Source organism: Scyliorhinus torazame, chromosome 1, assembly GCF_047496885.1.
Source record: "Scyliorhinus torazame isolate Kashiwa2021f chromosome 1, sScyTor2.1, whole genome shotgun sequence".
Classification (NCBI taxonomy): domain Eukaryota; kingdom Metazoa; phylum Chordata; class Chondrichthyes; order Carcharhiniformes; family Scyliorhinidae; genus Scyliorhinus; species Scyliorhinus torazame.
In genome coordinates, this window is record NC_092707.1 from 343,163,123 (window position 1) to 343,181,891 (window position 18,769).

At 49.2% G+C, this 18,769-nt stretch overlaps 1 protein-coding gene across 7 annotated transcripts in view; it reads left to right on the forward strand.

Moving 5' to 3' along the window:
* mark1 (MAP/microtubule affinity-regulating kinase 1) overlaps window positions 1-18,769 on the forward strand; it is a 323,583-nt gene that overhangs the window by 180,874 nt on the left and 123,940 nt on the right. For 5 of the 7 annotated variants that reach the window (XM_072509547.1, XM_072509555.1, XM_072509526.1 and 2 more), the window contains exon 4: window positions 18,659-18,707. The exons of 1 other annotated variant lie outside the window; for it this stretch is intronic. In XM_072509547.1, the coding sequence (XP_072365648.1) occupies window positions 18,659-18,707 (49 nt within the window). Of the gene's footprint in view, window positions 1-18,658; window positions 18,708-18,769 lie in introns of those variants that run through there. One more of the 7 variants, XR_011947840.1, reaches the window with a different exon arrangement.

An 18,769-nucleotide genomic window follows, 5' to 3' on the forward strand; every position in this document is an offset into this window, starting at 1 on the left:
AGATAATCTGATTTAGGCCTAGCCTAGGCATTCTAGATTTTTCCACCCCACCCATGATGATGCCACTTAATATCAGGGTTGGAAAATTCCACCCCTTATTTTTAGGTATGTCTGGTGCTGCTCCTAACATGCCCTCCAGCTGTCTTCATTGAACAAGGGTTCATTCCTTGCCTTATGGTAATGGTGGAGCGAGCGCTATGCCCAGCCATGAGGTTACAAAATGTGATTGAATACAATTCTGCTGATGGCCACAGCACCTCGAGGATGTCCAGTTTTGAACTGCTAGATCTGTTCTGAATCCATCCTATTTAGCATGGTGATCTGCAATTTGGCATCATATTTGCTTCTAATCTACCAGATATAGCAGATGGTTAAAGTTGGCAAGCTTTTGTTGTATACAACATGAGTTATTACAAAGACTTGTTAGTAATTTTGTTCAAAACTTTTGACTAAACTTTCTTGTAGCTGAGCATACATTTGGATGCTAATAGACACTGAGCTGTGTCATCACGCAGCGTGGCATTTAGATAGGAAGCTGGAGGTGAGCAAATATGTAATGATACAGCTGTCAGCTTCAGGACTATGTTACTAGTAAACTGTTGGATTAAAGAGACAAATTACTGATTTATTCAAACATGAAGAAGCACATTTTTCCCCAGAGTGAGATGCATCAAATTGGGTTACTTTATTAAAACAAACATGAGTGTCTTTGTTGAGGTGAGTGCATCCTGACCTCAGCAATCTAGAATGTGCTGTTGATGGACCCAGTGGAGAAAAAAAATCAATAGGTGGAGTTTCCATTTTATTTCAGTCCAGGAAAAAAATATCAATAGGCAGAATCTTCATTTTTATTTTATTTCATTCCAGGAAAATTATGGGCGGGTTTCTCTCAGGCCGGGCTGGAGAACCCCGCGACCGGCGCGAAACGCGCCACGCCGCCCCAACGCGATTCTCCGCAGCATGATTGGCGCGGCGACAGTCAGGGGCTGCTCTACACGCGCCGCCGCCCCCCCCCCCCCGCTGATTCTCGGCCCGGGGTGAGCCGAGCGGCCGTCGTATAAAAAAAACGTTCACACCTGCTCTCAGCCGGCGGGACCTTGGTTTGGAAGGGTCCGGGGGTGGCCTGTGGGACGGGGAGGGGTGGTCCGACCCCGAGGGGGTGGAGCCTCCGATGTGGCCTGGCCCGCGATCGGGGCCCACCGATCAGCGGGCCGGCCTCTCTGGCTGGGGGCCTCTTTTCTTCCGCGCTGGCTTCTGTAGCCTTGCGCCATGTTGCGTCAGGGCCAGCGCAGAGGAGGGAGCCACTGCGCATGCGCGCATTGGCGCCGGTGCCACTGCGCATTTGCGGACACCGCGCCGCCAAGATCAGCAGCTGGAGCGGCATGGATCGCTCCAGTGCCGTGCTGGCCCCCTGTAGGGGCCAGAATTGCTGATCCTGAGGCCGTGTCGACGCTGTCGAAAAACGCGACGGCGTCAACACTTAGCCTCAGGATCACAGAATCCCGCCCAATGTACCTTTTTATATTTTTATGCGTTTTCTATTTATTACCTTCGCCATTCGATAAGATCACAGCTGACTTGAGAAATAGAATTCCAAAGACTAGCAACCCTCAGAGAACAAATTCTTCTTTCTGAAATGGGAGACCCCTTATTTTCAAACCATGGCCCTAGTTCTAGATTCTCTCATGAAAAGAAATGCCCGCCCAGCTTCTACTCTGTTGAACCCCCTTAGAATCTTCTACATTTCAATGAGACTACCCTATTTTTCTAAACTCCAATGAGGAAAGGCCCAACCTGCTCAAACTTTCCTTGTAAATCAACCCCCTCATCGCAGGAATCAGTCTAGTGAACCTTCTCTTCCAATTTAAGTATATCCCTCAAGTAAGGAGACCAAAGCTGTATACTATTTTAGGTGCTGTCTCACCAATGCCCTGTACAGTTGTAGCAAGATTGCTCTATTTTATGCACTATCCCTCTTGCAAATAAAGGCCAACCATTTGTGATTCATGATTCATAAGATATTGGGAAGTGTTGATGTCCAAAGGGACCTGATGTCCTTGTGCATGAGTCACTGAAAGCTAATGTGTAGGCTCAGCAAGCAATTCGGAAGGCAAATGGTACGTTGGCCTTAATGGCAAGAGGATTTGACTACAGGAGTAAAAATGTTTAGTGCTTTGATGAAGCCGACCCTAGAGTATTATACAGTTTTTGAACTACTTCCCTAAAGAAAGTTATACTTGCCAGAGAGGGAATGCAAAGAAGATTTACTCGACTGATATCTGGGACAGTGGGATTCTCCTATGCGGACAGATTGTGGTGACTGGGTTTGTTCAAGAAAGAGAATAGGGAAATCCCTAGGAATTACAGACCTTACATTCTTACGTCTGTGGTGAGCAAAATATTGGAAAGGATTCTGAGGGATAGGATTTCTGATTATTTATAAAAACATAGTTTGATTAAAGATAGTCAGCATGGCTTTGTGAGGGCCAGGTCATGCCTCACAAGCCTCATTGAGTTCTTTGAGGGTGCGACGAGACACATTGATGAAGGTCGGGCAGTGGATGTGGTGTATATGGATTTCAGTAAGGCATTTGAGAAGGTTCCCCATGGTAGGCTCATTCAGAAAGTTAGGCGGCATGGGATACAGGGAAATTTGGCTGTCTGGATACAGAATTGGCTGGCCAAAAGAAGGCAGCGAGTGGTAGTGGATGGGAAGTATTCCGCCTGGAGGTCAGTGACCAGTGGTGTCCCTCAAGGATCTGTTCTGGGACCTCTGCTCTTTGTGGTTTTCATAAATGACTTGGATGAGGAAGTGGAAGGGTGGGTTAGTAAGTTTGCCAATGACACAAAGGTTGCTGGAGTTGTAAATAGTGTCGAGGGCTGTTACAAGTTACAACAGGACATTGACAGGATGCTGAGCTGAGAGTTCAACCTAGATTAAATGTAAAGTGATTAATTTTGGAAGGTCGAATTTAAATGCTGAATACAGGGTTAAAGGCAGGATTCTTGGAAGTGTGGAGGAACAGAGGGATCTTGGGGTCCTCGTGCATAGATCCTTCAAAGTTGCCACCCAGGTTGATAGGTTTGTTAAGAAGGCATATGGTGTGTTGGCTTTCATTAACAGGGGTATTAAGTTTAAAAGCCGCAAGGTTTTGCTGCAGCTTTATAAAACCCTGGTTCGACCACACTTGGAATATTGTGTCCAGTTCTGGTCGCCTCATTATAGGAAGGATGTGGATGCTTTGGAGAGGGTGCAGAGGAGATTCAGCAGGATGCTGCCTGGACTTGAGGGCATGTCTTATGAAGAAAGGTTAAGGGAGCTAGGGCTTTTCTCACTGAAGTGAAGAAGGCAGAGAGGTAGGTGACTTGATAAAGTTGTACAAGGTGATGAGAGGCATGGATAGAGTGGATGGCCAGAGACTTTTACCCAGGGCAGAAATGGCTGTTACGAGCGGACATGGTTTTAAGGTGATTGGTGGAAGGTATAGGGGAGATGTCAGAGGTAGGTTCTTTACATAGAGAGTGGTGGGTGCATGGAATGCACTGCCAGCGGAGGTGGTGGAGTCATTGAGGACATTTAAGCGACTCTTCGACAGGCACATGGACAGCAGTAAATTGAAGGGGTGTAGGTTCGGTTGATCTTGGATTAGGATAAATGGTCGACACAACATCGTGGGCCGAAGAGCCTGTACTGTGCTGTTCTATGTTTTATGTTCTATGTATTTTCTAGAGTTTAAATGAATGAAAGGTGATCTAATTGGCACACATATTTACAGCGCTTGACAGGGTATATGCGGGAAGGATGTTTCCCCAAGCTGGGGGTGGTCTAGAATCAAGGGACATGGTTTCAGAATAAGGGGTGGACCATTTAGGACTGAGATGTGGAGGAATTCCTTCAGAGGATGGTGAATCTTTGGAATTCTCTACTACAGGGCTTGTGGAGGCTCCGCAGTGAGTATATATTCAAAACTGCAATTGGTAGATTTCTAGATTTTTAAGACGCGAGGGATATGGGGATAATAAGGGGAAAATAGCATTTAGTTAGCATATAAGACCATAAGACATAGGAGCAGAATTAGGCCACTCGGCCCATCGAGTCTTCTCCGCCATTCAATCATGGCTGATATTTTCTCATCCCCATTCTCCTGCCTTCTTCCCTTAGCCCCTGATCCCCTTATTAATCAAGAACCTATCTATCTGTCTTAAAGGCACTCTGTGATTTAGCCTCCACAGCCTTCTGCGGCAAAGAGTTCCACAGATTCACCACCCTCTGCCCTCCTCATCTCTGTTTTAAAGGTTTGTCCCTTTAGTCTGAGATATTCGCCATATATAGTTCAGTGACCAAATGGCCTACTCCTCTTATTTCCTTTGTTCCTAAGTACCAGGGCACTCCGATCCTTTGAACGGCAGCATTTAGCAGTCTCTCTCCATTTAAATAATCTGCTTTTCTATTCTTCCTGCCAGTATGGATGACCCTCACATTTTGCCACAATATACAGTGACGATTGTAGAATTTTTGGAACATTGGCTTCTAAATATTGGGACAAGTTAAAAGCCTGGGAGTAAAGTGTGTTTGGCTGCAATGGTCATGTTTTTGAAAATAATTTTGTATTGCTTCTACTAAATGGGAGGTGAAATTGACCAGAAGAATGTGGATTGACCCAGGGGGTGGGGTGGACGAGGTCCCTGGGGAGTTAATGTGTTTTGCAGCCTGCAGAGATAATTGGTGGGATTTGCCAACCATCCCACAGCGGCTTCACAGCGAGAGGGTCCCAGATTTGATTCCCTGCTGGGTCACTGTCTGTGCGGAGTCTGAACATTCTCCCCGTGTCTGAGTGGGTTTCTTCCAGGTGTTCCGGTTTCCTCCCACAGTCCAAAGACGTGCAGTTTAGGTGGATTGGCCATGATAAATTGCCCTTAGTGCCCAAAAGGGTTAGGAGGGATTATTGTGTTACGGGGATAGGGTGGAAGTGTGGCCTTAAGTGTGTCGGTGCAGACTCGATGGGCCGAATGGTCTCCCTCTGCACTGTATGTTCTATGATTCCATCAGCAAATTTGGCTACAATACAGTCTGTACCTTAATCCAAGTCATTCATATAGAGCATTAATAGTTGAGGCCCCAGCACTGAAGTCTCACTTGTTTCAGTTTGCTTGCCTGAAAATGAGCCATTATGCTGACTCTCTGTTTCATGATTGTTAGTCAATCCGCTATCTATGTTAATATATCACCCCCAACATCATGAGCTCTTGTCTTATCTAGTATCCTTTTACGTGACACGTTATTGAATGCCTTTTGGAAATCTAAATACACTATATCTACTGGTTCCCCTTTATCCACCCTGCTTGCTACATCCTCAAAGAACTTTGTTAAACACTATTGCACAAAACTCTGTTGACTCTGTCTGACCTGATTGTATTATATTTTCTCAATGTCCTGCTACTGCCCCCTTAATATTGAATTCTAGCCTTTTCCCAATGACAAATATTAGACTATTTGGTCTATAGTTTCCTGCTTCCTGTCTCCCTCCTGTCTTGATGGAGGTATTATATTTTCCAATCCACTGAGAAACTTGCAGAATCTTGCGAATTTTGTAAGATTATAAACAGTGCATCCACTATCTCTGTAGCTATTTCCTTTAAGATCCTGGGATGCAGGCCATCAGGTCCAGGTGACTTGTCAGTCTTTGGTCCTATTAGTTTTTCCATAGAATTCCTACAGTGCTGAAGGAGGCCATTTGGCCCATCGAGTCTGCACTGACCCTCTGAAAGAGCACCCTACCCAGGCCCACTCTCCTCCCCGTAACCCTGCAAATCCACCTAACCTGTCCATCTTTTGTCTCTGGGAGGAAATCAGAGAACCTGGAGGAAACCCACAGACGCCTCGAGAATGTGTACTAGAATGTTCCTAATACTTTTTCTCCAATTATTATGACTGTTTTAAGTTCCTCCCTTCCTTTTATCTCTTGATTTTCTACTATTCTTGGGTTGCCTTTTTTGTCTTCTACTGTGAAACCGAATGCAAAGGAAGTGTTCAAAGTCTCTACAATTTCTGTGACTCACATTTTGAACCCCCGTCTCAGCCCCCGAGGGACCAGTGCTTATTTTAGCTACTCTTCCCTTTTTATATGCTTGGAGATGAGTACACTGTCTGTTTTCATATTTCTTACTAGTTTTCTCTCCTACTTAAACTTTCTCCCTGTTTATTATTTTTAAAATCATCCTTTGCTGGTTTCTAAACAATTCCCAGCCTTGTGAGTTACGGCTAATGGATATGGTAGCCTGAAGTAAAGAAAGTGCACAGTGCAATTTTCAATACACTACAGTATATTAATGACTTAGACTTAAATGTTAGGGGCTTGATTAAGAAGTTGGCAGATGATAGAAAAATTGACCATTTGTTAATAGCGAGGAAGAAAGTTGTGGATGGCAGAAAGGTATCAATGGGCTGGTCAGATGGGCAGAAAAGTGCCAAATTAAATCTGGAGAAGTGTGATGTTATGCATTTGGAGAGGACAAATGAGGCAAGGGAATACACAGTAAATGGGACACCTCTGAAAGGTGTCTGTCCACAGATCCCTGAAGATAATGGGACAGGCTGATGAGGTCTTTCAAGAAGGCAATGGATACTTTAGTGACTGAAGCACAGAGTGGGGCTAGAACCATATAAAACAAAAGTTCACCCCCTGCGTACAGTTCCAGTCATGGCATTAAATAAAGGATGTGATCACACTGGAGATGGTACAGATGGGAGTTGCACGGATGTTGCCAGGAATAGAGAACTTGAACTATGTGGATAGCTTGGATAGGCTGGGGTTTTCTTTGGAGCAGAGGAGCCTGACGACAGATTGAATTGAGGTGTATACAATTATGAGGGGCCTAGATGGAGTAGATTGAGAGGGTGTATCTTATTAGCAGAGGCGTCATTAATCAGGGGGCAATAAAAAAAATAATTGGTGGAAGGATTAGAGAAGACTTGGGTAATTCTTTTCACCCAAATGGTGTTGAGGTTCTGGAATTGATTGCCTGAAGGGTTAGTGGAGGCAGGAATAAACACTCGGATATGCTTTTGATGTGTCATAACCTACAGGGTTGGGGCACAAGAGCGGAAAGGTGGATTTATCCTGGATTGCTGTTTCTGGGCCTGCACAGACGTGATGCGCAGAATGGCCACCATCTATGCCGAATGTTTCTGTGTTTCCGCAATTGATTCTGTTCCTTTCTTCAGTTATGATCTGAACAGGAAGGGAGTTGATAGCTGGATTTGTACTTGTGCAGGTGGCCAGGCATAGATTTTGGCTAGTATCTCTTGGGTAGGATTAAATAACTCTTATCAATTTGGACAAAATAGAAACATTTGTGCATAGTATGGTCTTTTATACACTTACAACATGTGCATAAATGTAAATTAAATATGACATTTTCTGCATGCTGTGGATGACTTTGTTCACCAATAGTGGGGAGAGGTCTCAAAATGGAATAATAATTCCTAAATTTTAAATGTTATTGCACTGGGCCACCAAATTTATAATTGCCTCTGGAAATCTACACCGCAACAGTAAGCATTTTGGAATATTAGAGGTTACAGTGGCCCTCACATTTACTCTGAGCAAGTACAGGAAGGGACAAAGGTTTTCTGCTGAGAAGCATGGGTTTTCTGTAAATGCTGCCAAAGGCTGTGTTTTTAAAAACATTTTTAATATGGTTCCTCCATGAAAAGCAGTCACATTGACAGGCTGATTCTCTGTCGGGCAGGAAAGCAGACAGAGAGCGGATGTCAGGTTAGTCTCGTGTCAGCTGGGGGAGGTCGTGGGAGGGGGGGGTGACACTCGACAAGGAGGAAGGGGTTGAACTTGCCACGGAATGGGGGATGCAGATGTGACGCAGGGTTGCTGAGTACGGCATGCAGAGGTCTGATTGGATCGAGGTGAGCTTGTTGGGCTTGTGGAAGGGCACTCCCTGGAATTAGGAATGATGGCAATGTTAGTGGAATAGTAATCCAGGGACCTGGGCTAATGCTCTGGAGACATGAGATCAAATCTCATCGCAGTAGCTGGTAGAATTTAAATTTAAAAAAAGAAAGGCTTGCATGACCATCGGATGTCTCGAAGCACTTTACAGCCAATGAAGTAATTTTTAAACTGTCGCTAACGTTGTAACAAAGGAAACGCGACAGCCACGTTGCACTCAGGAAATTCCCACTAGTATCAATGTGATAATAAGCTGACGATCCGATTTTGTGATGTTGATTGAGGAATAAAAATTGGCCAGGCCACCGGGGATAACTCTCCTGCTTTTATTCAATAAAGTGCCATTGGATCTTTACGTTGACCGAATAGGCAGATGGGGGACTCTGTTTTAACGTCTCTTCTGAAGGGCTGTACTTCGTACAGTGCAATGTTCCCTCGTAATTGCATTGGAGTGCCTGCCTTGACTTTTGTGTTCAAGTCCTGGAGAGGAATTTGAAGCTGTAACCTTGTGATTCGGAGGCAAAAGTGCTGCCAACTGAGCCGTGGCTGACAGATTTAATTGATCAACAAATTCAGTAACGTTTAAAAAAAAAAAAAAAAAAATTTTTTTAATTAAAGGTTTTCATAAAATATCAATAACCAAAATGAAAAAGAAACCCTTGGCCAATGTCTACCGCTCTGCCAGGAAGTCAGATTGGTTGCCACCGCCTAAAGAACTCTTGTACCGACCCTCTCAAGGCGAATTTCACCCTCTCCAACTTAATAAACCCTGCCATATCGTTGATCCAGGATTCCACGCTTGGGGGCCTCGCATCCTTCCACTGAAGAAGAATCCTTCGCCGGGCTACCAGGGACGCAAAGGCCAGAATTCCAGCCTCTTTCGTCTCCTGGATTCCCGGCTCCTCTGCCACCCCAAATATTGCGAGTCCCCAGAACGGCTTGACCCTGGATCCTACCACCCTCGACACCGTCCTCGCTATGCCCTTCCAAAATTCCACCAGCGCTGGGCATGCCCAGAATATATGGGTGTGGTTTGCTGGGCTCCCTGAGCACCTAACACACCTGTCCTCACCTGCAACAAACCGACTCATCCTTGTCCCGGTCATGTGTGCCCTGTGCAGCACCTTAAATTGTATGAGGCTGAGCCTCGCGCACGATGAGGATGAGTTCAGCCTCCCCAGGCCATCTGCCCACGTCCCTTCCTCAATTTCCTCTCCCAACTCCTCCTCCCACTTACCTTTTACCTCCACCACCGAGGCCTCCTCCTCCTCCTGCATCACCTGGTAAGTTTCCGAGATCTTCCCCACTCCCACCCACCCCCCCCGAGAGCACCCTGTCCTGTACTGTGTGTGGCAGTAGCCGCGGGAATTCCACCACCTGCCGTCTGGCAAACGCCCTTACCTGTAAGTACCTGAAGGTGTTCCCCGGGGGAGCTCGTACTTCTCCTCCAGCTCACCCAGGCTCGCAAACCTCCCTTCCACAAACAGGTCCCCCAACTTTCGTATCCCTGCCCTGTGCCACCCCGATAACCCTCCACCTGTTCTTCCTGGGGCGAACCGGTGGTTCCCCCGTAATGGGGTCCACGCCGAGGCCCCAACTTCCCCCCTGTGCCGCCTCCACTGCCCCCATATTTTGAGGGCAGCCACCACCACTGGGCTCGTGGTATACCTCCTTGGAGGGAGCGGTAGCGGCGCCGTTGCCAGCGCCCCCAGACTCTTACCCACACAAGACGCCGTCTCCAGCCTCTTCCACGCAGCCCCCTCCCCCTCCATCACCCACTTGTGCACCATCGTCGCATTGGCGGCCCAGTAGTATCACAGAGGTTGGGCAGCGCCAGCCCCCCCCCCCCATTCTACACCGCTCCAGGAACACCCTTCTCACCCTCGGAGTCCCTCGCGCCCACACAAACCCCATTATACTCCTGTTAACCCGCCTGAAAAAAGCCTTCGGGATAAACACGGGGAGGCACTGAGACAGGAACAAAAACCTTGGGAGCACCGTCATTTTGATTGACTGCACCCTACCCGCCAAGGACAGCAGCAACACGTCCCACCTCTTGAACTCCCGCTCCATTTGCTCCACCAGCCTTGTAAAATTAAGCCTATGCAGGGCCCCACAGCTCCTGGCCACCTGGACTCCCAGATACCTGAAGCTCCTCTCCGCCATTTTTAGTGGGAGCTCGCCAATCCCCCTTTCCTGGTCCCCTGGATGAACTACGAACAGCTCGCTCTTCCCCATGTTGAGCTTGTACCCCAAAAAGTCCCCGAATTCCCTAAGAATCCTCATTACCTCCGGCATTCCTCCCACCGGGTCCGCCACATACAGCAGCAGGTCGTCCGCATAAAGTGACACCCTATGCTCCTCCCCACCACGCACCAACCCCCTCCAGTTCCTTGACTCCCTCAGTGCCATAGCCAGGGGTTCAATCGCCAGTGCGAAGAGCAGGGGGGATAAGGGACACCCCTGTCTCGTCCCTCGGTGCAACCAAAAGTACTCAGACCTCCTCCTGTTTGTGGCCACACTCGCCATCGGGACCTCATACAACAGCCTAACCCACCTGACAAAACCCTCCCCAAACCCGAACCTCTAAAGCACCTCCCACAGGTACCCCCACTCTACCCTATCGAAGGCTTTCTCAGCGTCAAAGGCTTTCTCAGCGTCCATCGCCACCACTATCTCCGCCTCCCCCTCCCTCGCCGGCATCATGATAACGTTCAAAAGCTTTCGCACATTCGCGTTCAACTGCCTCCCCTGCACAAACCCCGTCTGGTCTTCATGGATGATCTGCGGCACACAATCCTCAATCCTCGTGGCTAAGACCTTCGCCAGCACCTTGGCATCTACATTTAGCAAGGAAATCAGTCTGTAAGACCCACACTGCAGGGGATCCTTGTCCCGCTTCAGGATCAAGGAGATCAGTGCCTGGGACATCGTCGGGGACAAGTCCCCCCTCCCGTGCCTCATTGAAGGTCCTAACTAACAGCGGGCCCAGCAGGTCCATATATTTTTTATAGAATTCGACCGGGAAACCGTCCGGCCCCGGTGCCTTCCCCGCCTGCATGCTTCCTATCCCTTTGATCAGCTCCTCCAACCCAATCGGGGCCCCCAATCCCGCCACCAGTCCCTCTTCCACCTTTGAAAACCTTAATTGGTCCAGGAAGCGGCCCATCCCTCCCTCCTCCCGTGGGGGCTCGGATCGGTACAATTCCTCGTAGAAGTCCCTGAAGATCCCATTGATGCCAGCTCCACTCTGCACCACACTCCCTCCCCTGTCCTTAACTCCCCCGATCTCCCTAGTTGCGTCCCGCTTCCGAAGCTGATGCGGCAGCATCCGGCTTGCCTTTTCCCCATACTCATAAATCGCCCCCTGGGCCTTCCTCCACTGCACCTCCGCCTTCCTGGTAGTCATCAGGTCGAATTCGGCCTGGAGGCTACGCCTCTTCCTCAACAATCCTTCCTCGGGCTCCTCCACATACCTCCTGTCTACCCTCACCATCTCCCTCACCAGCCTCTCCCTCTCCCCCCGCTCCCTCTGCTCCTTGTGGGCCCTAATGGAGATCAGCTCTCCCCTCACCACCGCCTTCAGTGCCTCCCATACCATCCCCACTCGGACCTCCCCGTTGTCGTTGGTCTCCAGGTACCTCTCTGTACTTCCTTGGACCCGCTCGCTCATCTCCTCGTCCGCCAACAGCCCCACCTCCAAGCGCCACAGCGGGCGCTGGTCCCTCTCCTCCCCCATCTCCAAGTCCACCCAATGCGGGGCGTAGTCCGAAATGGCTATTGCCGAATAATCAGTATCCTCTACTCTCGCTAATGAAAAAGTCGATTAGGGAATAAGCCTTATGGACATGTTAGAAGAATGAAAATTCCCTAGCCCCCGGCCTTGCAAATCTCCAAGGGTCCACCCCTCCCATCTGGTCCATAAATCCCCTCAGCACTCTAGCCCCCGCCGGCTTCCTACCCGTCCTAGACCTGGAGCGATCCAGTGCCGGATCCAGCACCGTGTTAAAGTCTACCCCCATTATCAGGCCCACCACTTCCAAGTCTGGGATCCGACCCAACATACGCCGCATAAAACCCGCATCGTCCCAGTTTGGGCATACACATTGACCAGTACCACCCTCTGTCCCTGTAACTTACCACTTACCATTATGTACCTACCGCCATTGTGTGCCACAATGCTCGACGCCTCGAATGACACCTTCTTTCCCACCAAGCTCGCCACCCTCTATTTTTGGCATCCAGCCCCGAGTGAAACACCTGACCTACCCACCCTTTCCTCAATCTTATCTGGTCTGCCACCTTCAGGTGTGTCTCCTGAAGCATAACCACATCCGCCTTGAGCCCCTTCAGGTGCGCGAACACGCGGGCCCGCTTAACTGGCCCATTCAGTCCCCTTACTTTCCAGGTTATCAGCCGGATCAGGGGGCTACCCACCCCCCTCGCCCGCCGACTAGCCATGACCCCTCCTCGGCCAGCCACGCGCCCGCACGCCACACCCGGCCCGTTCCCCACCGCGGCATACCCCCGTCTCGACCCCCCCCCCCCCCACTCGCTCCCGCTCCTCCTTGACCATAACAGCAGCAACTCGATCCCCCCCACCCCCGGCTAGGACCCATCCTAGCTGATTTACTCCCCCCATTGCACTTCCGCAAGTCAGCTGATCCCGGCCACTCCCGCTTCTCCTTCGACTCCTCCCATTGTGTGCACACCCTCCTCTCCCGTCCCCATCCATAGGCTCTCCCCCTCCCCCTTCTGTTCTAAGCACAGGAAAAAGCCCGCGCTTTCCACCTACCAGGCCCCGCCACCTCTGACGCAGCTCTTTTTACAGGCCCGGTCCCCTCACTCCTGACTCGGCCCTCCCCCTCCCCGACCAACCCAACCAAAACAGTGCCCAACCTGCCCCAGCCACCCTCACCGACCCAAAAGAGAAAAAACACAAAGAAAAAGAAACCCGGAGCAATACATCGAAACAAAAATAAACATAGCAAATCAACTGCAGTCCCCAATCGCCCGCCCCGACCCTCAATCTGTGTCCAACTTCTCGGCCTGAACAAAGGCCCACGCCTCCTCCGGAGACTCAAAATAATGGTGCCGGTTGTAGGTAACCCACAGTCGCGCTGGCTGCAACATGCCGAACTTCACCCTCCTTCCTGTGCAGCACCGCCTTTGCTCGATTGTACCCGGCCTTCCTCTTCGCCACCTCTGCACTCCAGTCTTGATATATCCGAACCTCCGCATTCTCCCACCTGCTGCTCCTCTCCTTCTTGGCCCACCTGAGCACACACTCCCGATTGACGAACCGATGGAACCTCGCCAGCACCGCCCGCGGAGGCTCGTTGGCCTTGGGCCTCCTCGCCAGCACTCAATGGGCCCGTTCCAGCTCCAGGGGCCCCTGGAAGGACCCCGCTCCCATCAGCGATTTCAACATGGTGACCACATAGGCCCCCACGTCCGGCCCCTCCAGGAGGCCCAGGATCCGCAGATTCTTCCGCCTCGACCGATTCGCCATCTCCTCGAACCGCTCCTGCCATTTCATGTGGAGCGCCTCGTGCGCCTCCACCTTTACCGCTAGGCCCAAGATCTCGTCCTCGTTGTCAGAGATCTTTTGTCGAGCCTCGCGGATCGCCACTCCCTGGGCCGTCTGTGTTTCCAGCAGCTTATCAATAGAAGCCTTCATCGGCTCTAGCAGGTCCATTTTAATATCTTTGAAGCAGCGCTGGTTACCCTCCTGCTGCTCTTCTGCCCATTGCATCCACGCTGCCTGGTCTCCGCCCGCTGCCATTTTGTCCTTCTTCCCTCGCACCTTCTTCGGGTCCACCACCACCTTTTTTGTCGCCCCGCTCCTAGTTAATGTACTGACGGGGAGCTGTTGTAGACTCCTTCCCACACCGGGATACGTCGCAAAAGTGCCGTTGGGGGGCCCTGAAAAGAGCCCAAAGTCCGTTTTTGCGGGAGCCGCCGCATGTGCGACTTAGCTCCGCATAGCCGCAACCGGAAGTCCAGTATCAGTAATGTTGACCATGATTGTTGCAAAAACACATGAATGTCCTGAGGATGCCCTGGGTCTGAGATGATAGGTCTCATGTGAGACATGCATTGAGGCCCCACCCACCTATCTTCCTTTGTGATAGCTTTAACTCCAGTCAATGGAGAGTTTTAATATTGACTTCAGTTTTACTTGGGCTCCTTGATGCTATGCTTAGTTAAATGTTGCCTTAATGTCAGGAGCAGTCATTCTCACCTCCCCTCCAGACTCAAAAGTGGATGGCACCATTAACCAGCGAGGACATTAGGATGGGAAATGGTGGATGCGAAAATACTCGTCAAGTTCCTGGCCAAAAGGCTGGAGGCTGCGTCCCAGAGGTGGTTGCGGAGGACCAAACAGGCTTTGTCAAGGGTAGGCAGCTCACAGCGAATATCAGGCGGCTGCTGAATGTGCTAATGGACCCCCGCCCCCCCCCCCCGGGGAGAGAACACCAGAGGTGATCGTCTCCCTGAACGCAGAAAAGGCCTTCGACAGAGTCGAATGGAACTACCTCCTCGAGGTACTGGAACGGTTCAGACTAGGAGCGGGATTCACCACCTGGGTGAGGCTCCTGTACAACGCTCCCAAAGCAAGTGTCCAAACTAACACCACCAGCTCTGAATACTTCCAGCTACAGAGAGGAACAAGACAGGGCTGCCCTTTTTCCCAACTCGAACCCCTGGTGATAGCCCTACGGGACGCAAAAAGCTGGAAGGGAATCCAGAGAGGAGACAGAGAGTACAGAGTTTCACTCTATGCAGATGACCTGCTCCTCTATGTCTCGAAGCCACAGGAGGGACTGAAGGCAATACTGCAAATACTGAAAGAATGTGGAACCTTCTCGGGCTACAAACTTAACCTGGGCAAAAGCGAGGCATTCCCAGTGAACCCAAAAGGGGGAGGGACAGAGCTGAATGGGCTCCCGTAAAAAACGGCCCAGAACAGGTTCTGTTACCTGGGGATCCAAATAGGCAGAGTCTGGACACAGATCCACAAGTGGAACCTGACCAGCCTGGTGGAGGAAGTAGGAAGAGACCTTCAACGGTGGGGCTCACTCTCACTCTCCCTGGTGGGGAGAGTGCAGACGACCAAGATGTACGTACTGCCAAGGTTCCTCTTCCTATTTAGATCCATCCCGATCTTCATCCCCAAGGCCTTTTTTCAAAACATAGACAGGCTAATCATGGTGTTTGTGTGTGTGTGTGTTTGTGGGTGGGTGGGGGAAAAGAGGAAGAACCTGAGAATTCCCAAACCGACACTGCAAAGAGGAAAAGCTTGGCTTTACCAAACCTACAATACTACCACTGGGCAGCAACGGCAGAAAGAGTGAGGGGATGGGAACAAGAACCCGACACAGATTGGGTACAAATGGAGGAGGCATCCTGTAAAGGAACGGCCCTCCGGGCCCTGGGTACAGCAGCACTCGCGTCCTCCTGAACAAGGTACACAACGAGCCCAGTGGTAGCGGCCATGCTGAGAACGTGGACCCAGTTGAGACAGCACTTTGGGATAACCAAAATGTCACCCATAGCCCCCATCTGCGGCAATCACAGATTTCCCCCAGCCATAGGGGGATACCACCTTCAAAAAATGGAGGCGGGAAGGGGGCACATTGACAGTCAGGGGGGCTTCTACGTAGGGCGCAGACTGACGACATTGGACAAACTGATGAGGAAGTGGAAACTAGCAAACGGACAGGAATTGAGACACCTCCAAATAAAACGCTTGCTCCGCAAAGAGACAGGAGGGTACCCCGGGGCCCCAGAAAGCACACGACTAGAGGACCTGATTGGCACAAGCAGCGAGAAGGGGCGGGCTATGTGGGAACATATATGGACAGCTACTGGACAGAGCTTGAACACCACTGGACAAGACCAGACAAAAATGGGAGGACGAACTGGGGACAGAGGTGAGATGGGGACTCTGGAACAAAGCACTGAGCATAGAACATACAGTGCAGAAGGAGGCAATTCGGCTCATCGAGTCTGCGCCGACCCACTTAAGCCCTCGCTTCCACCCTATCTCTGCAACCCAATATCCCCCCCTAACCTTTTTGGACACTTAAGAGCAATTTAGCATGGCCAATCCACCTAACCTGCATGACTTTGGACTGTGGAGGAAACCGGAGCACCCGGAGGAAACCCACGCAGACGCGGGAAGAATGTGCAGACTCCGCACAGACAGTGGCCAAGAGGGGAATCAAACCTGGGGCCCTGGCGCTGTGAAGCCACAGTGCTAGCCACTTGTGCTACCGTGCTGCCCTTAAAGCCTGAGCAGGGCGAACTCCACCTCCTCCTGCGGAAGGCTAAGCCTAATGCAGCTCAAAGTGGTGCACAGAGCGCACCTGACCAGAACCTGAATGAGCAGGTTCTTCCTGGAGATGGAGGACAAATGTGAGCGGTGTCGGAGGGGCCTGGCCAACCCCACACACATGTTTTAGGCTTGCCCCAAGCTTGCTGGGTTCTGAACAGCCTTCTTCGAGGCAATGTCCAAGGTTGTGGGGTGAGGGTGAAGCCATGCCCAATAGTGGCAATCTTCGGGGTATTAGAGCAGCCAGAGTTACACATAGGGAAGGGGGCCAAAGCCCTCGCTTTCACTTCCCTAATTGCATGCCGGAGAATCCTGCTCGGTTAGCGATCGGCAGCACCACCCAAAGCTGCAGACTGGCTCGCTGACTCTCGGAATTTCTCCACCTGGAGAAGATGAAGTACGCCACCCGAGGGTCAGAGGAAGGCTTCCTGGATACTTGGGGACAGCTCGTCGGCCTGTTCCAAAACCTGTTTGAGGCAAACAGCGAGCATTAAGCTCAGGGGGAAAAAAAAAGATAGATGGGGAACCAGAGGACTGCGCAATCCGTGGGGGGGGTGAGCGGACGGAAGGTGGGGAAACCACAAGAGAAGAGGAAGGGTGCTGAAGCCAATGTGGGAGGGGGTGGGAATCATAGACTGATCTAGAGGGCAACAAAATGTACGTAGAGTTAGTTAAATGAAGGACAAAACAAACCTCTGTAAAATAAAGGAAATTAGCGCGGGCAAGAAAAATGTAATGTATGTACACAGCAACTGCTTATAAATATGAGGAAAGCCAATAAAAAGAGTTTAAAAAAAAAGAATGGGAAATTATATCAACTCCTGAAAAAGGAGCTTTGTTATCTCTCACCTAACATATACTGGAACTCAGACATTGTGAACTTAAAAGTGAGAGATTTCCAGGCTGCAGAAGCACCTCACTCATTCAAATAAGCAGAAAATATTTTGAATAATTTCTAGTAATATTTAATCCTCATTGCATATTTCAGCATTGTAAAGTGATGACAGTTATAATTTTATAAATGCTTGTTTTAAAAACAAAATGGAACAGATTTCCAGTCGAAAGAATTTACACAAAGGAGCAATATTAGAATAAATCTTGTTTAGTTTCCTCTCTGAATCCCTAGTTAGAATTAATTCTCTTGAGAATTAGTGAGCCACTTTCCTGAGCCATTGACATCCATATGGTATAGGCGTACCTGTAATGCTATCGGAAAGGGAGTTCCAGGTTTGTGACCCAGTGATGGCACTTGATTGGCAACCCATCCATATCCTAGGCATTTATTTGCTCCACCACCAGAGCGCAGTGGCAGCAGTGTGCACCATCTACAAGCTGCACTGCAGCAAGTTGTCAAGGATTCTCAGACTGCACTTTGCAGACTGTTGAACATGTTCTCCACCAAGTCAGGCCCGTGACCAAGTTAAGAAACAATCATGAGTTGATGCCCCATTCTAGAACTTGATAACTTTAACTGAAGTATTTGATTATGTTGAGTGCTTCATATGAGACATTGAACTGTGGTTCTGTCCATCTGCGTGGCTATTCAAGATAAATGCCCCTAGACTCATCTAGGTCTTTGTCTGTCCTTCTGGCACCACCCAAAAACAGATTAACTGACCATCACCGTTGTGAAATCTTGTTTTGTGCAACTCGGTTACTGTGTTGATTTATATAAACAAATACTGCCATTCAAAGTAATTAATTGTGGGGGAATACTTTTGAGACATTTCTAAGGTACGTGATGAAGCACAGCATAAGTACACGTTTTTCTCCAAGTAAGATTAAAAGGTTTGCCCTAAATTGAGTGAAGTTGTGTAGAGAGCACACAGTAACTAGGAACTACACTGAGACAGCTGTGATTCAGTTCATACTACAGAGCTTAGTCCAAACCAGAAATTGTAGGGTTTGGCATTCAACTGACAGATCGCCAGTTATTTTAAAGGTTGCATGTTGTTCAGCAACAAAGAAATAGAGTGTCAATTCCAACCCCAGCCAGTTTATAATGTTAAGAGGGAACACTGAAAAATAAGTTATGTAAAGTTCCCAGGCACACAGCAATTTAAGTTGTACTGCTATAGTACAGTTATTTTTGCATTGAGGCACAATTGAAACTGCTGAACTTCAATTTCACAGTGACATCAGTAGGTGCCTTCCATCTTGCATCTTGGGCTGAATTCTAACCAAATTACTAAAGGTGTAAGAGCTGTGTATTAATGCACTGAATCAAAGTGTTCTCTACTGATTTCAACAGTGGTCCCTATCCTATTAGTACCATGTTAAAATGAAGATCAGTGTGTGGGTTTTAAAAACGGCGTTATATCTCTAACGCTTAATATATTTTTAATTTTCACAGCTGTTTCGGGAAGTAAGGATTATGAAGATTTTGAATCATCCCAATATAGGTAAGATTATGTTTTAGCCCTAATAAATGTGTGTTCAATACAGATTAAATTGAAATAGCCAT